The sequence below is a fragment of the Ischnura elegans genome, chromosome 2, assembly GCF_921293095.1.
Source record: "Ischnura elegans chromosome 2, ioIscEleg1.1, whole genome shotgun sequence".
NCBI classification, from domain to species: Eukaryota; Metazoa; Arthropoda; class Insecta; order Odonata; family Coenagrionidae; genus Ischnura; species Ischnura elegans.
The window spans coordinates 141144865-141165610 of NC_060247.1; the positions used below are offsets into that span (position 1 = coordinate 141144865).

Consider the following 20746-nt stretch of genomic DNA (forward strand, 5'->3'; position numbering starts at 1 on the left):
GGGCGGGTTCGCGGGGTTACTCTCCTGGGCCGAGGTCTGGAAGCGTTAGCTTATCACCTCTGCACCGCAGATGGAGGAGGAGAGGAAGGAAAAAGGAAGGAGGCGCCGCCGCGATAGGAGTCCGACGACGCCTCCTGGGACAGGATAGGGAAGGAAGAGAAGAGGAACCGCACCGCCACAAAGGCGGGCGGTTCCTACTACTAGCGAAACCTGGAAAACCCATTACTGTGCCAGCGATTTTAGAGGATTATCCTATGAGGGAGAATAATCCAACGATCACTTCGCTAGATAGCGCTGGATCAACATCGCCAATTCTTTCTAGGGAAAATAGTATCAAAAATTTTCTTCATTTATTCATCCGAAGAAAATTAAACAGACGCGAAATCGGCCGATATGTATATCTACGTTCCTCATGAAATGAACATAAAGGACTAAAATCAACGCGGACCTTCCGCAGGGAAATAGCGTCTGCCAATTGTGGTAGAGGTATATGCAAGAACCGGCGTGTCACTACGAGCAGCAGCGATGATCGTCCCCGCAACTTTAGCTGACGCAAATATCATAACTTCGAAAGTCACATCCAAGGTTGAACTGTAATTATTTACGTAGACAGAAAAATATGCTAAATACCGTGAAAACAAAAAGAGAGAAATCAAAGGGTGTCTTCAAAGGGCTCCATTTTGATGGAATGAAAGACTATACCCTTATACTGATGAAAACAGTCAAGAGGACATATAAATCAAAGGTTAGATGTGGTATTAGTTGAAGAACCGGGGTTCAACTTTTTTGGGTTTGCCTCCCCCCCAGGAGGATCAGCAAAAGTTTCGATTCTATATTCCTTTGCGAGTGAAAAATTCGATACACAAAATTGAAAAGAAATTGGATATGATTGTACCAAGTGAATACCGCCAAGGAAAGAGGCATCATCCGTGTGTCTCAAGCACAATTCCAACGTCCCTATTGCTAATTGCACTAAGGTGCAGTGGCGCAGCGAAGGGGGGGATTTAGGGGGATAAACCCCCCCCCCCCCAAAGAGCTAAGAGACATTTTTGAATTTAATCAATTTTACTTAATTGAATCAGTATTACTTATAGCATAGTGTTAGGATTAATCAAATATCCACAATATGCAACACCCCCAAGTATTAGTTGCGCCTAAACCCCCCCCCCCCCCCCCTAGCCTTAATTCTTAGCTGCGCCCGTGGATATCGTATGGAAAATTCCAATGCTGTGTTTAAAGGAATTTACGCCGAACATTAAAAAAAAACTCCGAGAAAAGTGGCTCATTCCCAAGAGGCTTACAGCGGTCAATGGGCTGCAGAGGATCCACGTGCCCACCACAAATCCAAGCGCCAATTAAATACCTACGCATAATAACTTTAATTCAAAATGTTTATAAGTCAGTATGATTCTTAGTAAAGATAGTGCTCTAAATTTGTCGTATAAAAGCAGTCATATATCCGAGTTATTTAAAGGAACGGATTTTTCGGTCACCCTGACGTTAAGGCCGCTTTACACTGCTTGCGCTGTCATAGGCGGATCCAGGGGGGGGGCACGGGGGCACGTGCCCCCCCCAGACCCTCAAAAATATGCATGATTTTTAGTACGGTCCCATTATCATTGCATTCGTTTTGTATTACGAGGTATCCTTGTGCCCCACCCAGAACAAAATCCTGGATACGGCCTTGCTTGTGCCCCTCCCAGAAAAAAATCCTGGATCCGCCCCTGTGCGCTGTAATAGCTTACGAGCACGAGGAAGTGAGACGGAATATGGGCGGAAAAAAATTAGAAGCACGCAAGCACATGCTCCTTTGGCGACGAACCCGAGATTTTTTTTATTGCTGGATTTTAATATCGGCGTAAAGGACTACCCACTTATGTTAAATTGGAGAGAGACTATGGCACTTCCTACATACTATCCCGCAAGCCGCCTAAAAAGGCGTGTGGTAGGGCGTGCTAGCATTTACATATAAAAAGCAAATGCTCATACAAAATGACGATTAGCGTTTACTTAAGTCCTCTATGGTTCGGGGGGGAAACACATTCCCAAATCTATCCGTTCGACAAAATATTTCTCTTCATTTGTCGCTTCTGTGGAACCTATAATATGAAGTTTTCCGTGTCGCTCTTAAAGATATCTATTCTCAATTGTCCAAGCAATCTAAGCCTAGCGCGCAGTCTCCGAGTCTCCAGCGGCTCCCAGCCTCAGGGGCGCAGCTAGGAATTAAGGCTGGGGGGGGTTTAGGTGCAACTAACACCGGGGTGTGTGGGGGTATAGTATACCCACCAGGATTAGCGGTAAGTACGAGATTAATAAATTGCGGAATTTTATAGATAAATGGTTCAAAATGTCGAGTTTAATGGCTTTCTAAGGGATGTTTTATTAATTCTTACAATATTCTATTAGTAATATCAATCAAATTAAGTAAAATGGGTTAAACTTAAAAATTTCTCTGAGCTCTGGGGGGGGGGGGGGGGGGAGCTCTGGGGGGTTATCCCCCAAAACCAAGTTTTATTTTTTAGTTTATCCTCCTCGCTGCGCCACTGCCCCGCCTAAATCGCTTAACATCTGGGTAACAATGCCTGTACGCCCGTAGCAATATCTGACAAACCGCGAAGCCCTCCTTTGTATTTCATTCAGTTTACAAATTAAGTCTTTCTGCACCGGATCCCATACGCTCGCTGTATATTCAAGGTGCAGTCAGACCAGTGCGAAATAGCACCTTTCTTTTACTTTCTCATCTGAAAACCTTCCTACAATACGCTTGACTAATTCTAATTTCTTTAGGGCTATGTCGCAAATATTCCTTATGTATGTTCCTCACGAGAGGTTCGAGGTCATCATAACTCCCAGGTACTTCACTTCGTCTGTTGCCTTTATTTTAATACCATCCACAGCATAAACATGGCTATAGTTGGACAAACTCTGCGAAAAATGTACCCCTGTGCATTTGCTGAGATTAAGCTCGAGTCCCCACTCTTGGCTCCTTAAATGAACGTTGTTTAAAAGGTATAAGGCCGTTGATTTTTCGCCGCGATCTACTCAAAATGTAGGCAATGGATCGAAAAACGGAAATGCACGGGACTATTTTTTCGATAACGATTGTAACTGTAAAACATTTTTGGGAAAATTCCCTTTCTAATTAAAAAATATTGTTCTGATTCTACAAAAATCTTAAGAAGACAACTTCCACGGTGCATTATGAGGAAAAATGGACGCAAGCAGTGAAAGACCCATAAGAGATTCTTTTGACAATTTATGATCAAAGTATCGGTTCAAAATAATTTACTACGCAGAGAAAATATATCAACAGGCGTGGTAACTACTGGCTTAGAGTAAGGCGGTCTTATTCCTATAAGTTTATCCTACAGTTACGATAACCCGCACGACATAAATGTTATGTGTGTACATTGGGGTTAGCCTTCTAGGTTGGTAAACCTAGAAGGTTATCTCCCAGTTTAAACCATTATGTATACTGCATATTATATGCCTAGGTATTCCTTGTGCTTACTATTTTTCTTAGCCAAACCATTAAGGTATTCATACTTGTGTTTTCCTTCATAATTTCATTTTTTTGAGTACTTAATTATTTTTTTACCAATTAGAGAGAGCAGAATTTTCTCTAACGAATAACTACAGATCTAAATACCAAGACAATTTCCATCTCTCTGTTTGCAGCATATTGGTACAGAATCTATGTGTAAGTTCTCGCAGATATACACTTACCCCAAGGTTCTACTTTTTCTAGATCCTCTACACGTGTATCCTGTGTAATGACCTCTGATTGCAGGGCAATTTCAGCTCTACCCTTCACAGGTATACAAACTTCGTAGTAGCATGGGTTCGCTGATAACTTTTTTATAAGTCTGTTATGGAAAAAGTATATTTGTTGCTCACTCATAAGTTTTTTAATTGTCCTTTTCTGTGCATTTACAAGTTTGAAACGAAACTCTACCAATAATATTGACAGATTTATTGAATACGTCAATTACAATGCAAAAATTGTGACTGCTGAAATATTATTTGTTTCAAAGTTTTCCCCCAAAAATCTACCTTTCCTAGCAATGATACATATTCCTTTATCAGAAGAGCTAATTTTCTAGCTCTGCTGAACTGTGTTCATAATAAGATCACCACCAGTTTATTCTGTGCAGCATCCCTGGAAATTCACAGATTTCAGAATAACTTATTCCCATTCTACGTCCTATCCCCTAAATGCTATTGGGGTGTACAGTTTTCTCTTCAGCTCAGTCATTTGCGGCTTCAGAAGTAGAGAATTTCATTCTATGCATGCATCTGCTCTTTGAGACTTTCAGACAACTGTAAGCGGATACATATATATATTCAATCAACTACATGATACTACTACTTAAGCTAAGTTCAAAACATATCAGGATAACTGTTGAAACCAAATATATTTGGTATGCATAAGCATATATTGGTACTTCAAATATTTTAAGCTAATACACATATCAGTTGTTACTGATTGTAGAATTTCCCTTAAAAATTGTAAACACTCGGCAAAAGAAAATAGGTTCAGTTCTGATTTTACTCTTCTAGACAGATAAAAAAAATAATTATTCAGAAAAAACGCTGAATAAAAAATTAATATGACCGTGGACCATTTCACATCAAGGCTCTATTAAAATGAAAGTTCGAGGACGTTTCTTCCAAATTCTGAGTAAAAGGTCTGACCCCACACTGCACTGACTTCTGAAACAAAGTAACTCTTTACTAATTAGGTCCAGAAAGTAGGGAAAGCATAGCAACAGATTTGTCTGAATTATTTCCTAACAAAGGAAAATTTCCAATCAATATATTCAGGGTTCCAGGACAAAAAAACACTGATGCATATTTCTGTCATTTGTAGAAAAAGGGTTTAACGTTCAGTACCTAAGATATACACATGCATTCAGAGAAAATCTTTTTTGGTTAACTGCAGTGTAGTGCCATTGCTAGATACATAATGACATACATACTTGTTTTCCCAAAATTATTCAAACATCGATTAAAACTGCTAGAGCATGACACCTCTTTACCGTGACCTACAAAGTGGAAATGCTGGTCCCTTCAGTTTTGATGAAATGTAAGCGTATGATAAAATTACTATGGTTATATGTATCATGTTTCTGAGTGTTATCCTCCAGCCCGCACCTATTTTTGGGGGCATGCTGCATAGTACAGACGTGGATCATGAAAGATTCCAATTAAAGAGAAGACTAGAAACGTCTGAGTAAGGCAAAACTTTCCTTAGGTACTATCTCATTCTTTCTCTACATGACTTATGCACACATTCCTACACCACTTAAATGATTGAACCCTTTGTTTATATGTAGTACTTTTGTGTGTTGACTGTATTTTATCATAGCGTAAAATTGTATAATATATCATTCACTTACAATTACTTAATAATGGAAGAGTATTTGCTTATCTTTCCGGCAACTGACACTAGAGTGAAAATGCTAAGAGCCACAGAGAAAATGAAGTCCAGAGTGAGAACTGACCAGCACAAAATATGGTATGCTACATGTGCGAGGGGTAACAAAAAAAACAATCGTAGCCAGTGATAACTATATATGTATTGCAAGCGAATTGAAAAATCACCACATATGTCTTATAAGGATAATATGAAGCCATAACAGCAAGCTACATGTGTGACAAGATGATGAATAAATGAGATGAAATCCTTGGTATGAGACGAGATATGTATGTATATTCTGCACATGGCAAAGTAAAAGAAAGCAAAGAAGATGAGCCAAATTAGAATATGTAATTGCTTATATTGCTGGCAACTGACACACTCAAATAAATACAAGGACCTATAAAGAAAACAGTCTAAAATTGAAGCAGTGCAGTATGGTGATAGCGTAAGGATAATGAAAATACATATGTATATGGGTGTACCTATGAGAAAATAAACCACTGTAAAAATAAACATAATATATCGGAAGAAAGAGGTTGAAACCATTTCAGTAAACATCAGAAATATAAAAGCACACGCATGTAAATGAGATGGCAGCCATTGAAAAGGCCACGACTGTGAAACATAAAAAGTCAAAAAATTGGGCCAATAAAGTTTCCTTAGGCAGTTTTCACAACACAACCAGCAATGGCCATTATACATATTGACAGTGAAAGGGTTAACATGTGCTGCGGCTCAGACGGTAGAGCACTGACCAGAAGGTCCCAGGTTAAAACCCCACGTGAGGCCTTAGAATAATCTCTAAACAAAAATCCTTTTAACACTAGGAGGACGGGAGTTTTGCGCTACCAAGAAGGACGGCTAGGGGTCATTTGACCCATAAAATGTCTTTTGGAATAGAATGCCTCATTTTCATCCATTATTCAGTTTTATCATATAAATTGTGAAATGAGTTCATTGAAAACACTTTTTAGCATTATTAAATATAATTTCCAATGTCAAAAGTTAATACAATTATTTTAAAAATCCTGAATTAAACCACATTTAGTAGTCAATTGCAAATCAAATCATGAAAATACATGCTCTCCATACAAAAATATTTTAATATTTTAAAAATAGTCACAATGGTTTTACAACATTGGCATAAAAATTTTTAAAAAGTTATTAATCTGTTGTAAATCTCAGAGTAATTTTTTCAGCACTCTATCCACAAAATATATTTTGCATATAAGGCAAAAAATGGACGATTTATTAGTGCAATTCGGTGATATTTGGCTATTGGATTTGAAGACATGTAAATAAATTGACACACTCTCTATCATGTTTACTCCCAATTTATTTTTATCATGAATTAGGTTAGTCTCTGGTTTCCTTTTATTTGTTTTGTAAATATTGCTGTATGAGTTCATGCTGCCCAGTAAAAATACATTCATATCCTTTTTTGACTGGTATTGCAGAAGGGTATGTCCTAAGATATTTTTGATCGCATGCATAGAATGGATGGTAATATTCGCGCATCACTCCTGTTTTTTCTGATCATCCCTACAAGAGTAATTTTCCATTTTTTTTTCAAGTTTTCTGCTAGCTGGATGGATGGAAACTACTTGCCGAAAGTTACATTTCTTCCTGAATTCTTGTATGTTTCGGTCACCTTAGTAACTATATATTTCCCTGACGCTTGATTTCATGGCCAATCTTCGTGCCACTATATGGAAATGCATTCAGGCAGTATTTTGATATCACATTTGTCAAAACCCAGAACTTTATTTCAAATTTGTCTGGTTTATTTGGCATATACCGCATGAAAGGGTTGCAGCATATCCAATGAATGCCCAGCTGCATTCATTGGATAGAGCTGTTCATTAACTGATACTCCGGAGTCACCATCGGATTCATTATCTTGGACTTCAGAACTGGAATCGCTTTGTCGCTACCATCACACACAGATAATGATTGATTGGACAGATGGTCTTTGGACTGATGTTTCCGATTCACTTCCAGACTGATCTTGTTCGAACTCCCTTAACACCTTGAGTGCGGCATGACGTGATATCACGTCATGGTGCGCTATCCCCTGGTGCTGATGACGTGATATCACATCATGGTGCACTTTCCCCTGGTGCTGATGACGTGATATCACGTCATGCGTACCCCGAGGGTTCCGGCCCTCCGTAAGGGCTCGGTTCAGTTCTATTATGACATTTTGCGCCCCTAAGTTGCTCAGCAGGTATCTTGCAGCGCATTTGTGAACGCCGTTTCAAGCAACCTTTCCTGGGAGGATCGGGAGAAATTTTTTCTTTTATCTTAAGGTAAGCCAATTTCCATTCATTTTCCCCCCTGTATTTTATGCTATTATTTTTATTTCTTTTTATTAATGCGTGAGTATGACAAGTTTTATTTGAGTTTTATATTACAAATGATAAGTATTTACATGTATTTACTATCTGGAACTTAATTATGTGTGTTTATTAATTTTTTTTTCTGTTTTAATAATGTTTAGCGAGAGTATAGATATTTTTTCCATCCTTCCTTTTTTTTCTTCTTGCGAGCCTAGTATTTTTCGAACCGTTATTGTCTGATGTTAATAAATTTTATTCAATCAATACATTAAGTACTGTGATTAGTTAAACTTTAATGTAAATTTGAAAGTGCCATTACATTTTTTTATGCAACGTAACATATCTCTAACTTTTGCACCCTTCCTTTGTTTGTCAGTGCAACTCCTGAGCAGGGAGGGGATCGACAAGCGGCCATATTACGAGAGTGAAGGAAGTTATTTACGGAAAAAGTGTAAGTTATTTATAATATTTATTGTTGATATATGTATATTATGCACCTATAAACATTCTTATTATAATTGCAAATAACTGTTTGCACATTATCCCATGGGTTGGCGAAGAAGTGCTAAGGAGTTGCTTTATAAAAATGCTTTATAACTGTGAAATCAATGGCTTATGGGTGCTTTCAATTCTTTGTCTCGCCATTGTGAATATTTAGTTCCTAAACATAGTTTTACATTAGTAAAGCTGTTTGTAGCATTTCAGCTTTGGCCAATTTCACCGAGAGTGTTTACTTTGATCCTGTTATTTATCGGAATTTTTACAAAAATATACAATGTATTTATTCCAGATGGTACAGAAACGAGGAGTAAAACGGAAAATTTTTCATGCTGGCCGGTAGTCGATGCCGCCCGAAAGAGGTGAAATTCTATATTCATCAGCTTTTGCCGATGATCAGCAGTCTTCGACCTTCCATCAGGACCTGCAGCCATCGACGTCGAGGGAGGAAACCTCCGCAAGGACACAAACATTTCCTTCTTAACTCTCTGCCTTCTCTAGACGAATGTACACGAAGAAGGGGGAGCTCCTGGAAGAGAGCGGGATCAGGCATTCTCTGAGGACTCCGAGCTAGAAATTAGGGAGGAGGAGGGTGGGGAGGAGGTTGAACCCTCACAGTCAGGTACTCCGTTGCCTCCTTCTACGCTAGATCCCTTTGTGTCAATCACTGGCCCATCCCCTTTGTCCTATTCTTTCCCTGAACCCTCTAACAATACCGTCAGTCCTTCTCCATCCTAACGTCCTTTGCGGTGGACCCGTAGTTCAGTGACCCCTCAAAATATCACTTTCATAGAAAACCCAGCTCTCACCACTCCACCCCCTTCCAACGACCCAAGTGTTTTTTGCGTCTCCTTTTCCCAGACACCCTCTTTCGTATACAGACATACTTCTCATAATCTTCGAAAGAATAGGTTAGGAATTGGAAACAATTGACCTATGAAGAGTTTTACCTTCATAGGTCAATTTGCCGGCCTCGGTGGCGGCGGGGTAACGTCCTTGCCTGCCAAACAAGAGGTCGCGGGTTCGAGTCCCGCCTGGGTAGATTTCCCCTGTCCAGGGCATGGTTGTTCGTGTACGTTTAATTGTTAAAATCTGTTGAATACCCCGATATAAAATGGCCAATATGAGCTGTATTCGGTGGTCTGAGAATAAAATTAAAAAAAAAATTAAAAAAAAAAAATAGGCCTAATATTAAGGCCTATGAAGGTAAAACTATATACGCCCAAGGTAAGTATTCCTATAACCAATATATCTGACTAATGGAGCATTGCTATCTTGTTTGACCTGCTTTGCTTTCGAAAATACATGAGTCATGATTGATTCTTTAGCATTCTTCAAGCCCAACATTTTTCACCGAACACCGGCCCAAACGATTCAGAGCCTGAGTACCTAATTCCTCTAAAAAATTCGTCCCTTTTAGATTCATTTCACTTCTCCATTGATTCCCTAATAATTCCTTCCCGAAAGCTATGCACGCTTTTTCATTTATCGTGAACCCGCCGGAAATATTTCCCTTATAAATTCCGTCTTTCTGTCATTAGATCCTTTATTCTTCCATCCTACATTCCTTATCCCAAGCCACTTTTACCATCAATATCTCAATCTCACTTCCTTGAACTCATCCAAGAGGAAGGTGGCAGAAAGAAGAATCGATGGTACAAGTATTGCACTATTGTGGTGCAAGCACTCATGGGCATAGGAAAGAGACCGCAGATATCTACATTGGCTGCTAGGTCTCCTCTACTCTGTCCCGAGCTTTTTTTTTTCTTTCATAAGAAGGCATAAATAGTATTATATATTTTTGTATCATATATTGCAATAGTATTATAGGTTAAATATATTGTTATAAAATTTGTGAGAGAGGTATTTCCTTCATTGGTAAAACATACATGACTGTACGTAGTTGTATATAGTATATATTTTTTAAATGGTCATCATTTCGATTGTATTGAATTTGTTTTGGGTAAATAAAATATTTTTTTCATGTCATGTGCTCCTTTTTTCAATAGACTAGGGCTCTTACATAAATAAGAAGTAACTAGAGATTTCCAAGCAAGATGGAATTAATCTTTCCCTCGTGTAATTAGAAAGAAAACGTATCGTTGCTTTCGGTAATCGGGTAAGTAATAAGGGGCATAGATGCTGCAAATCTACTCCTAGCAATATGTATTATTGAATGGTTTACTCGAATTGATATTATAATGCACCAAATGAAAAAATATTATTGCAGTAAAAATTTACATCATTTTTAGATTTTCACAGAATATTCGCAGTAAGAACCGCAATACGTGGCCTAAATGAAGATTACTTGTAAGATGATTGCTTGCAAATACTATTAGTTCCAGTTTTTATGCATTAATTTCTAACTCGGTAACATCATATTGCAAAAATATGTTATTGGCTTGAGTTCAGAAGATAGTAATGAGGAAGTTATGGGTTGATTATTTCTGTTTCCACATCCATTTTTATTTCGGCAACGGAGTCAATACCCCAATGACCCTAAAAGGACACGTATCAGCAAAATCTTTCCCCATACCTTCCCCATCTTTATGTGCCGATGGCACTTCCAAAAAGGTTATTCCTAGTTCTCACAAGTGGACCGACTAAATCTTACTATCACCCCCGCTTCATCTCCGTACCCCCTCCAACCTTAGAACAGCCGGCAGGAGTGGTGCACGTCAAGAAACACCCTAATACACCGTCGGAAAATAATCTCGAAAGCAGAGTGCCACCCATCTCAAGCACCTGCAGTAAAGGGAACACATAATGGTATGTGAAAACCATTTTTGTTAAATATCTAATGCTTACGGGTGGTCGTATGGGAAGAAAGGAATTGCAGCTGAAAACATGAAACGAGTGAAGGAATTTATGACGAGAATAGTGGCTTCAGAAGAAAATGTAGAAATTATTCAATATTATCGAACGCTACCCCGATACTTAGGATTACTAGTACAAGGAATACGCCGAAATATCTTGCGCAGAATTACCATCACAATCAAACAGCTGTTCACGGCGATTCCTTGTACTTATAACTTGCATTACATCCATCTAAGCCAAAAATTTCCCTATGGCAGTGGCAAAATACCAATGGCGATACCAGTAGAACATAACAAATTCATTTTCCTCGCATTTTTCTGGATACATAGCGCAGAAAAATAATTGAAAGAAAACGGTGGCGCGGGGAAAAAGCCGATAGTATGCAACCCGCATTACGTTTATATCCCGCTGTGCGGGTGACGTGATATCACGTCATAAATAAAAAAAATTCATAGCTAACAAATTAGGGCCAAGAAAATTTTTTCATTATTTTTCCCAGCTCTTTTGGCACCCATGCATGCGTTTTGCATTAAAAAATGACAGCCGCACCGGGGGTCGATTTTGAGTTTTACATGGTCAGCATTGAAAGTGTTAAAACAACAAGATCAATCTCTGGTGTGCGATATTCTCAATAGCACTCATTTGACAGCTGACGGTTCTCTTCCCCTGATATCTCTCTCGACTTCTTACTTTCTTCCTCGACTTACAACTGACATGCATGTGAAAAAATCAACAAATGAAAGCGAAATATGGTAGACTCTCCTCCAGCTGCATTGGAGGGATAGAGCCAGAGAGCATTTCAAATGCATACAAAAGAATGAAAATTTCATAAGTAACGCTAAGTAATTGCTGTTCGAAAGGCAGGGACTCCACTGCCAACCAGGTGCTGATTCGTCTCTTCCAAGAACTTGCAATATTCCTTCTTCTCCATCCTTGGAGCGGATTTCAAGGGTAGCAAGAGAATTTACAAGAGAATTTTACTGCCCACCCAATTCCTCCGCTCGTCCAAAAGGAGCCAGGATTTTTCCCCAGAGCGCAGCATACAGTCCACCTGCCCCAAACCCTACAGCGGCACTACGGCGGGACTACCGGCAAAGTGGCAATGCCATCAGGACAGAAAAATGAAACAGTTATTCAAAAACATGACTTGAAATTGATGGAAAATACACCCATTCCTCGTATAGCGCAAGGGATGCGTTCCTTGGGGTCTTTGCGCTATACGAATTTGCGTTATATGAGAGCATTTTAACAATGGGAAGATAGGGATGTGTTCCTGGTAGCATAGGTGTTGGGAATTGAATTTCCTCTAAACCATTTATATTCCTATTAATAGCCTTAGAAAACCTTTTTCATGTAAACATTTATAGTTAAAATAGCTTTAAAGATGGTAGACATGCATTCAAAGACTTTTGTTCATGTAAAAAAAATTCGTACTATGCATTGCCGGCAGTTGGCAAATTTTCAAACCAACCTAAAAACAATTACTGTGTCATCGAGGCCCCTTTTTCGCTCATCCAAATAACAGGCTTTTGCTAATTTGAATACCATTTCATTGCTCGCGGAGTTTGTGAATGTAAAATCATAACTTGCTTTATTTTGAAGTCCCCTTAGGCATTAGCAGCTAAATGGTCTTTAAATGCCTTGAAATCTGACCCAGTTTTCCTTCCCTGAAAATGAATGAACGAATTTGCATACTTTTTCCAAACAATATCGTCCGGTCAGCACTAAAAACTGGTTTAGGAAGAAAGGAGCCACTTTCAATCGCAGGTTGGAGTTCATCAGAAAATGTTGCGGCGACTAGGCAATCAACACTTGCAGATTCACCTGTTATCGCCGCATTGAAAATACCTGCTTGCCGTGTAAAAACTGAAACCAACCGGAGTTTTCACTAAATGTCTCGGAGCAGGGATGCCGACTTACAAAAATTTTGGGGGAGCCCAAACCGAGGACCTTGCCCAGATAAATTTTATAAGTAGTGAACTCTTAAGTTTTCTAAGCATTTTAGAAGAGTCATATGATAAACATTAGAGCCCTGATCACTCGAATCTCAATATCTGGACACTCAGAGGAAAATTGACAAGCATGATACATTTTTTCCTCACATTTGTAACGAATTTTTAGGGGGGGCTCGGGTCCCCTCAGCCCCCATGGAGTCGCCGCCACTGTCTCGGAGCGATTACCACCCTCGCCTTTTTGTACAGATTCACAATGAACTTTCCGTATGTGTTGACCGCTTGGTTGAAGTTGGTGCAGCTGAGGTCACTGCTGTTTAAACTGTCTTTATTCAGAATAAGGCATCGTGAGTTTAAAGTTCCGTGCAATATCCCTTTGATGCTCTCCATTTTCAAAGCAATTGACCTCTTTCAATTTCTCTTCTAGGTTTATAGTTTTCCTTGATAACTTCTTGATTTTTCTACCCACATTCCTATTTTTTTGCCATTTTTATCTTGGTTTTTACTCCATATGGGTCTATCAAAATCACCTTCTACTGCTGAACTGTATTCCTAAGACGCAGAGGGCCTACGACTGCTGAGAGGGAACGAATCTTTTGTATTTGAGACTCTATAGCGGACCCTTTTGTGTGTTGATGCTATTCAAACGCAACTCGGCCACCCCTCCATTTCTCCCCCGTGATTACCAATGACCTTAAGGGCTTAAGCGTAGACCCTTTACCTGGAAGTCAATCGCCCGATAACCTATGATGACATAAATTACGTCTCAAACCGTATTGCTTTCTTATAACTCATTTCCACTAGCTCCAAAAATAATTAATGATTTAAATTAGCTATTGTCATTCTGTTAAGGAGAAGAGATAAATTACTTCGGTAGGCCGGCTAAATGGACTCAATGACGAGTAAAGGTTTTGGCCATTGCTCAGCAATGGATTTCGAATAATGTATAAACCAAAAAGATTTGAGGCAAGCAGTCCTATTAATATGCGTAAAATTATAGCAATTTTGTGCGTACTTAGCGCAAGTTAACGTTTTATCATGAGAGCGTTAAATTTTTTTGATTGGGCTACACTGCATTGGGATGTTTCCCCGAAGAACTAATTTGCACTATATCGGAATTGCGCTATACGTGGCATGGGTGTAATACACATATGTATGTAAGAGCTCTGAATCTTGGCTGATGGACAACACTCATGAGATACCTGTGATTTTCCGGTGTGCGCAATATCATAATAATTGAAAAGAAAAAAAATACAAAATAAAAATATTATAATTGCATGAATTTCATGCGCAGTAGCAACAGAACGTTTTATTTCCCTTTGCTGACCGTACAATTTCAAAAGATTGAGTGCAAAAAGTCACTATCCCTAGGTTCTGAAATACAGGTAGGAGCCCATGAGATGAAACCAGCATTGAATCAGGTATTGGAAGTGCAAAATCAAGGAAATCAAATATCATACTAGCCTCTTGCTGATTACATGGCACACGTAGTGCAAAAGATCCCACGGAAAAGAAAAAAAGTAGAAATGAGTGTGAAAATAAGTTGAGGGTCAAATGACCCCCTGCTGTCCTTATAGGTATACCGTATAAGCGCGTGTAAGAGGCGCACCTTTTTTCCCAGAAATTGCAGCCAAAAATGAGGGTGCGCCTCTTACACAAACTTCTTATCTTCCCCCTCCCCTTCACAGGTCGCAAGTCTAAGGGGAACTGAGTGGCCTTGGTTTTCAGTGCGAGTCAGTCATCTGTAATCCTAGGTCAAAAACAAGCGGCAGGCAGGGGAGTTTCTCCCTTAGCGACGTATTTTTAAAATGCTCCTGTTTGCTTTTCTTGTAAGCATCGCGCCGTCACGTCGGTACCCCAGAGGTGAACATGGAAAAGATCGCACGGGGGTTTTTCGCTCCGGAGGGCGCACTAAATTCACTGCCACGAGTGGGCATCCCGCGGCATTTATACTGCATAGAGTAATCGGTTATCAAACGTAGAGAAACACATATTTTTGAATGATATTCCTGGTCAAAAGTCAATATCTGTCTTGCCGAGTAATTTCCATTACGCTGAGGACCTGATTTTCCAAAAATCATCTTCAGAGGCTAATATGAGGATTATTGCAACTGAAAATTATATTATATCAAAACCTGTGCTTTAAAAAATTCGAACGAGTGTGTTCATTGTTGGACTAAATTGTGGATGGAAGAAATCAGAAATGCTTATAAGTGAAGAGCGCGGAAGGAGAGGTCCAGGGGAAGGAGCGCGATCCCTCCGTCTTCGAAGCAAGCAACGAAAAACGGAGGGGAAGGAGCACGCTCCCTCCCCTCCGTATTTCAAGCTACGAGGCTATGAGCGAAGGAGCACGGGAAGAACACGTCCGATCTTGCATATGACGTCGTCGTTGCCTTCAAAGCGAAGGGGCGAAGGCGCAGCAATGTGATATACGCAGTTTGCGTTGCCTAAAGTTTCCGGTCCGTCTCATCTTGTTTGAATGCGCTTATGCTACGCTTGTTTCTTCCGAAATTGTCCTGTTTGGACTATTTTGAATATTAGTAGCCTTGTTGTAACTATACATCTTTGTGTCAAATAATTAGAGCTGAAAAAACTTAAATTCTGTCAGATATGCGTCGCGTTAAATCTCTTTCTTTTTTTGAACCTCGTGAGTGTCATACAATTATTGAAAGCTATCGAGATATCTTCGGGGTCAGGAGATGACTCACCTAGCATTTGGCCTCCATAAACTGGGAGATCGATCAAGGTCAGTTGGTGAGATGGGGTATGGATGAAACAAGTTTCCATTGTTCCCCTGTAACTTGATGTTTTCCTATTTTCCTGTGGGGTCTCGGAAAGGAAAAAAAAAACGGTAGAGGCATTGGCTGATGGAGGGTTGAGTGTGGTTCCGTTAAATCTACGACGTGGTTATTACCCTACGGCACTGAGATTGCCCCGATTGTTGTCCAAGTTCTTGGGAAGGTTCATGCTATGTGCCTGTCGTGTTTTGCCTTAAAATTTTCCACGGCTGCAATTCTATTGCAATACTCCTGCGAGAGCATTTAAAAAAAATTCTTCGTGAATAGGACAGGCATCGTAGAGCAACGGCACATGCGAAGAGAGGATCGGAACTCTTTCTACTCCCTCTTATGCCGCTATTACCGCCGCAGTTATCAAAATAAATTTCGATAACTGTCGAAATTCCAGGCGTACGTCTGCAACACCGCGCGATAGTATAAAAAAAATGCCGCAAATTTTTTTTTCTTCATAGCTCTGATGCTCAAAATAGGGGTGCGCCTCTTACACACGCTTATACGGTAACTTGTCCTAAAAATTAAAAACAAAACATTATAGTTGAACATGCGCTAATTTATCAAAATTTAGACCAGAATGAAGAAACAGTTTCAAAATATAAAAAAATATTTTAATAGTATGAGAAAAATTAATTTGAATTCTGAAAATGGGTCAAATGACCCCTGCCGTCATCCTACTGTTAAGAGCAAGGTGGCCCTGCATGTGTAGAATCACATGCTTGTGGCAAGGTGGATTCTACCCTCACCTATCCAACAAACCTTCAGTTTGAATCATCAAGCTAAAATTTATTTCATAAATATTAGTGGGCACCAGCAACTAATTGTTCTCCAACACAAAACAACACTAAAAACTGTGGCCAAAACTCACTGCAAGACACTAAGAGCCCAAGAGGGTTTTTTCCTATAGTGATACTCCGACGCCTAGCGTCAGCACCGAGGGGAGTTACACCGTTACATGTGCTATCACCCACTGTGCATTTACATGTGTGTTCACTATAGTCGCCACTTGCATTGCTAATGGTGGAGTAATCCAAATTTCACGGCAATATATGCTGCCATTAGCGCTGTAAACAGAAATTTATATTCATAATGATGTAACTAATGGAATTCAATGCCATTCCTCGTGAGAGCAAACACTGGAAATAAATTGATATCTCTACACTCATCACTGTAACATTTCTGAAACCCAATTAAAATGCTGAGTAAGCGACAACATAAATCAAGCTTCCATAAGACAGACTGGGGCCTCCTCAATGACGTCCCAATGATTCATTAATTGGAAGCCATTTGCAAAATCATGACGTCTTCCTTTTCCATCATAACTCATTTATTACAAGGGTAGTGTTCTTTTGGTAGGATGTTTAAAAAACTCGAGCCTTCTTTCACAAGAAGAAATAAGTTTCTATAAAAATAAATTAGTATTCAATAAATATGTACATAAATGGAAATTGGATAATGGCGATCCTCATTCTGCAAGATAAACGCATGAGCAAGAGTGAAATACAATATACAATGAGTGTTCACACATTTCTGCATCTTTTCAGAAGACTCCGTATTTATCTATACAAAGATTAAAAACTACAGAACTAAAAACAAAATCAAATACTCCATGCTTACAGACTCCCGACTATTTACTGACTCATTTGGCATCTCCTCACATCACTAAGCTGCTTGAGCGTAAAATCAATACAGAATATCCAACAATGGAAATAATAATTTACAAAAGCAGATGCAACAGCTAATTAGCACAATAAAAATTTCCAAAAATATTTAAACAATAAATTCATCTTATAACATGAGAATGCAAACATAACAATAAGAAGTTAACAATCATCAAGATTTAAACTGGAGTAACAATGAATTAAAAGATATCTACACAGTCTTAGGGGCAAGTTAAATCTTGCACGCCATACACTGGGTCTCCATACATCTCTGCTTCAAATACTGTAATGGTCCTGGCAGATTGCAACAAGATGAAATTGTGACGACTAAACTGATTCCTTGCCTTAAGAGGCAAAGATAGCAGCCCAAAACCTCTGGCAGGAATGGATAGGTATTCAACAAAACCAATGGCTCCTACGGAATAAAGAATGACAAAATAAATTGATGCCAAAGCAGGCTACATGGAATACTCACTCATGCATTCTGTGGTAGAAGTGATCATCACAAACATGGAGCAAAGGATCGCTATAAAATAAATATAGTAATAACCCTCAAGTCTCACTGTATGTACTAAGAAGTTTACTGTGCAAATGCTTGAGGGGAAATTTGTAACCCCATCCATGAGCTTCAACCCTTCCACAGATCAGGTTTGCCACTTATTCATGCTGTTAATACAGCCGCTAGAGCATTAAAAGTTATATTTCAACAGAAATATCCTCTACCTATCATTGATTTTAGTATAAAAGTGGCACCTTGTATTGTTCTGTTCAATCAATTTTTTCAAAAAATTTCAGCCATTAACATCGACTGATATATGAATTTTAACGTTTTCGTGAATTATAGTCCCCGAAAAATACATGTTAAAAACTCACTTCCCATCTGACTTTTAATTCAGAATCATTTTCCTATGACAGCCAAATTTTAGCACTAATATTTGAGAAAATAAGTAAGTCTGACCACACATGAAAAGAAAAAAATATATGAAAATACTGAATAAAAATATTACAGCCTAGCACCAAAGATAAAAAATACCATTCTGTTTTGTTGAATCAATTTGTTTCAATGCTAGAATTTCCCCTAAAAATTGTAGGGACTGAATGTGTACCAAATTGGTCTGTACCATGTTGAATATTTTCACTTACACATGAGGTGTTTGTTCAAAAATACATCAAAAATGCTATTAGTTTACAGAAATCTTACTGCACTAGAGTGATGGAAAATGAGTAAGGGTTGTATAAAGGTCCCTCACTAAGATGGGTTGTGGCATGCCTGAGGTAATTATGCACTTAGGATGCGGTCATTTCCCATCCCCTCCATTGGGTATATCAGAGATCCACTCTTATGCCTAGGAAAAACCTCTCTAGCCCACATCATTTCATTTGCAGAGGAGAGTATGCTAACAAAATCCAATGATAACTACTTTGAAACCAGTGAATATGAGTTTCCAGGACTCAAGAGCCAGTTTGTGCAATACATTAGCAAAAAATCAAATTAACCACTTAAAAAACTTAGCTTCATGGCTCTAGGACATTAATGACAAAAATTAATGCATACTAGACACCATCTAGGCATCATTCTTCTGAAGAACACAGAAAAGTGCCACACACACACACACTTCATGTATAGAAATTACATTTAGCTGTTTAGCTGAGCCACCCCTGCGTCTTCTCCAGAGCTTACCATCCCATCCCATCATTACATAAAGGTAATTTTTCATCCCAAGAGGTCTTTTATCGCGATCCACGGTTTCAATCACCATTGAAAAGCACATTCCTCAAATTAAATGCTAAATCAAGAGCAATCTGACCACACCCTCGTTTTCTAACGGATTAAACTGGATTCCTTGGGCCCCCACTTACCCCACACACACAAGACAGCCTGAAACGTAATGACTCCACATATAAAAAAATGTCACCTAAAACTCAGATTAATCAGTAGCTCATCATAAAAATAAGAATTATTTCCTGACCTTGCACTTCAGGAAAAATATCCTTCCCAATACAGAGTAATCATGAATGTGAGCTCACTACTAATTGGCTCAAGTGAATACATATGTCCACAGATATCAAATCCAAATGCTAATCCAAGTTGGAAGGAAAATATTACCAAAATAGGTTTTTGGACTGACTTAGTCAATCATCAACAGGGAGGGGACCAGCAGGTGTCAACCCCCACTTCACTCGTCCAGCCATCAGTGAGCAAACACCCTTTTTCCTCCCATCGACAATTGATGAAGTCAATCAAAAAAGTCCAACTTATTTCGGCATTTGAATTCCCTCTCTTTGGACGTATTCCCAATACAAAGATTTTAAATGTTCATCTCTCATAGGATTTTTCCCAATGATTGTCTCTTTAACAATTTAGGAAGTATGTACATATTAGCAACATTAGTAAACCTTCCAACCTAGAGCCTCTACTTCCATATGATAATCACAATAGGGTAGTTTCCTTCATCAAAGAAAACGAAAGGCATTGATTGCGATTCGTTACCCACCATTACTGTAATCATAATATACAAGTTATTTGGTTTTAGAAATACCAGTTTAAACGAACGACAGTGGTCAATTTTTATCCTCATTTGAAAAAGGCCAGATTGGCGCCCATGCGATGCCACTCCACGTGACATCACAGGGACCTAGTTTCTATACGAGAAGATAGGAGTTATACCGTCTGAGGTTACCAATGCATGCATGAGGAGCAGAGCTCAGGGAAACATGTCTTAATAATCACTTATTAAAACTGGCTAAGGTCAGAAAGTTTTCTTCATTTGATAAGGTATTAATAATCCTTATTTAAGCCAAGCGCTACCAGCCAGCAGGATACTCAGCTACCCGCTAGCAGCCTACGTCGTATCAGCGCTCAACTCGCCTCAAGGTCACCTCACTTGCGGCAGCGGGAACCAGAACGACGTCACGCAGAGTTTTTCCCGGCATTCATACTTACCCATCGCGTTTTCTTGCGCTTGAAATTTTTCACTTTTCATTTAATCGCGTAAAATAGAAATCGTCATTTAAAAATCTAAAAGCGTGAAATACGTACTCGAGGAGTAATAATCTTTTGATTTAGGCAATAAAAAAATAATAGGAAACCACCCTATTGTACTTGTGACGAGATTGTGACCGAGATACATATTAAGTATTTTTGCTTGCTAGCTTATGTGGAACTAGAAAAAAATGTCGGGTATTAATACAAAGCTACCATCTGGAAGCCATACACAGCAGTATTACAATCTCATAAATGGGTATTAATGAAGACACTTACCAT

The 20746-nt window shown here is 39.0% G+C and overlaps 1 protein-coding gene across 1 annotated transcript in view; it reads right to left on the reverse strand.

Moving 5' to 3' along the window:
- Positions 1-17215: 17215 nt before the first annotated feature.
- Positions 17216-20746, reverse strand: part of LOC124154709 — a 96156-nt gene continuing 92625 nt past the window's right edge. Inside the window, exon 31 of the mRNA XM_046528591.1 lies at positions 17216-17896. Within this exon, the coding sequence (XP_046384547.1) occupies positions 17703-17896 (194 nt within the window). The 3' untranslated portion in view covers positions 17216-17702. The remainder of the gene's footprint in view (positions 17897-20746) is intronic.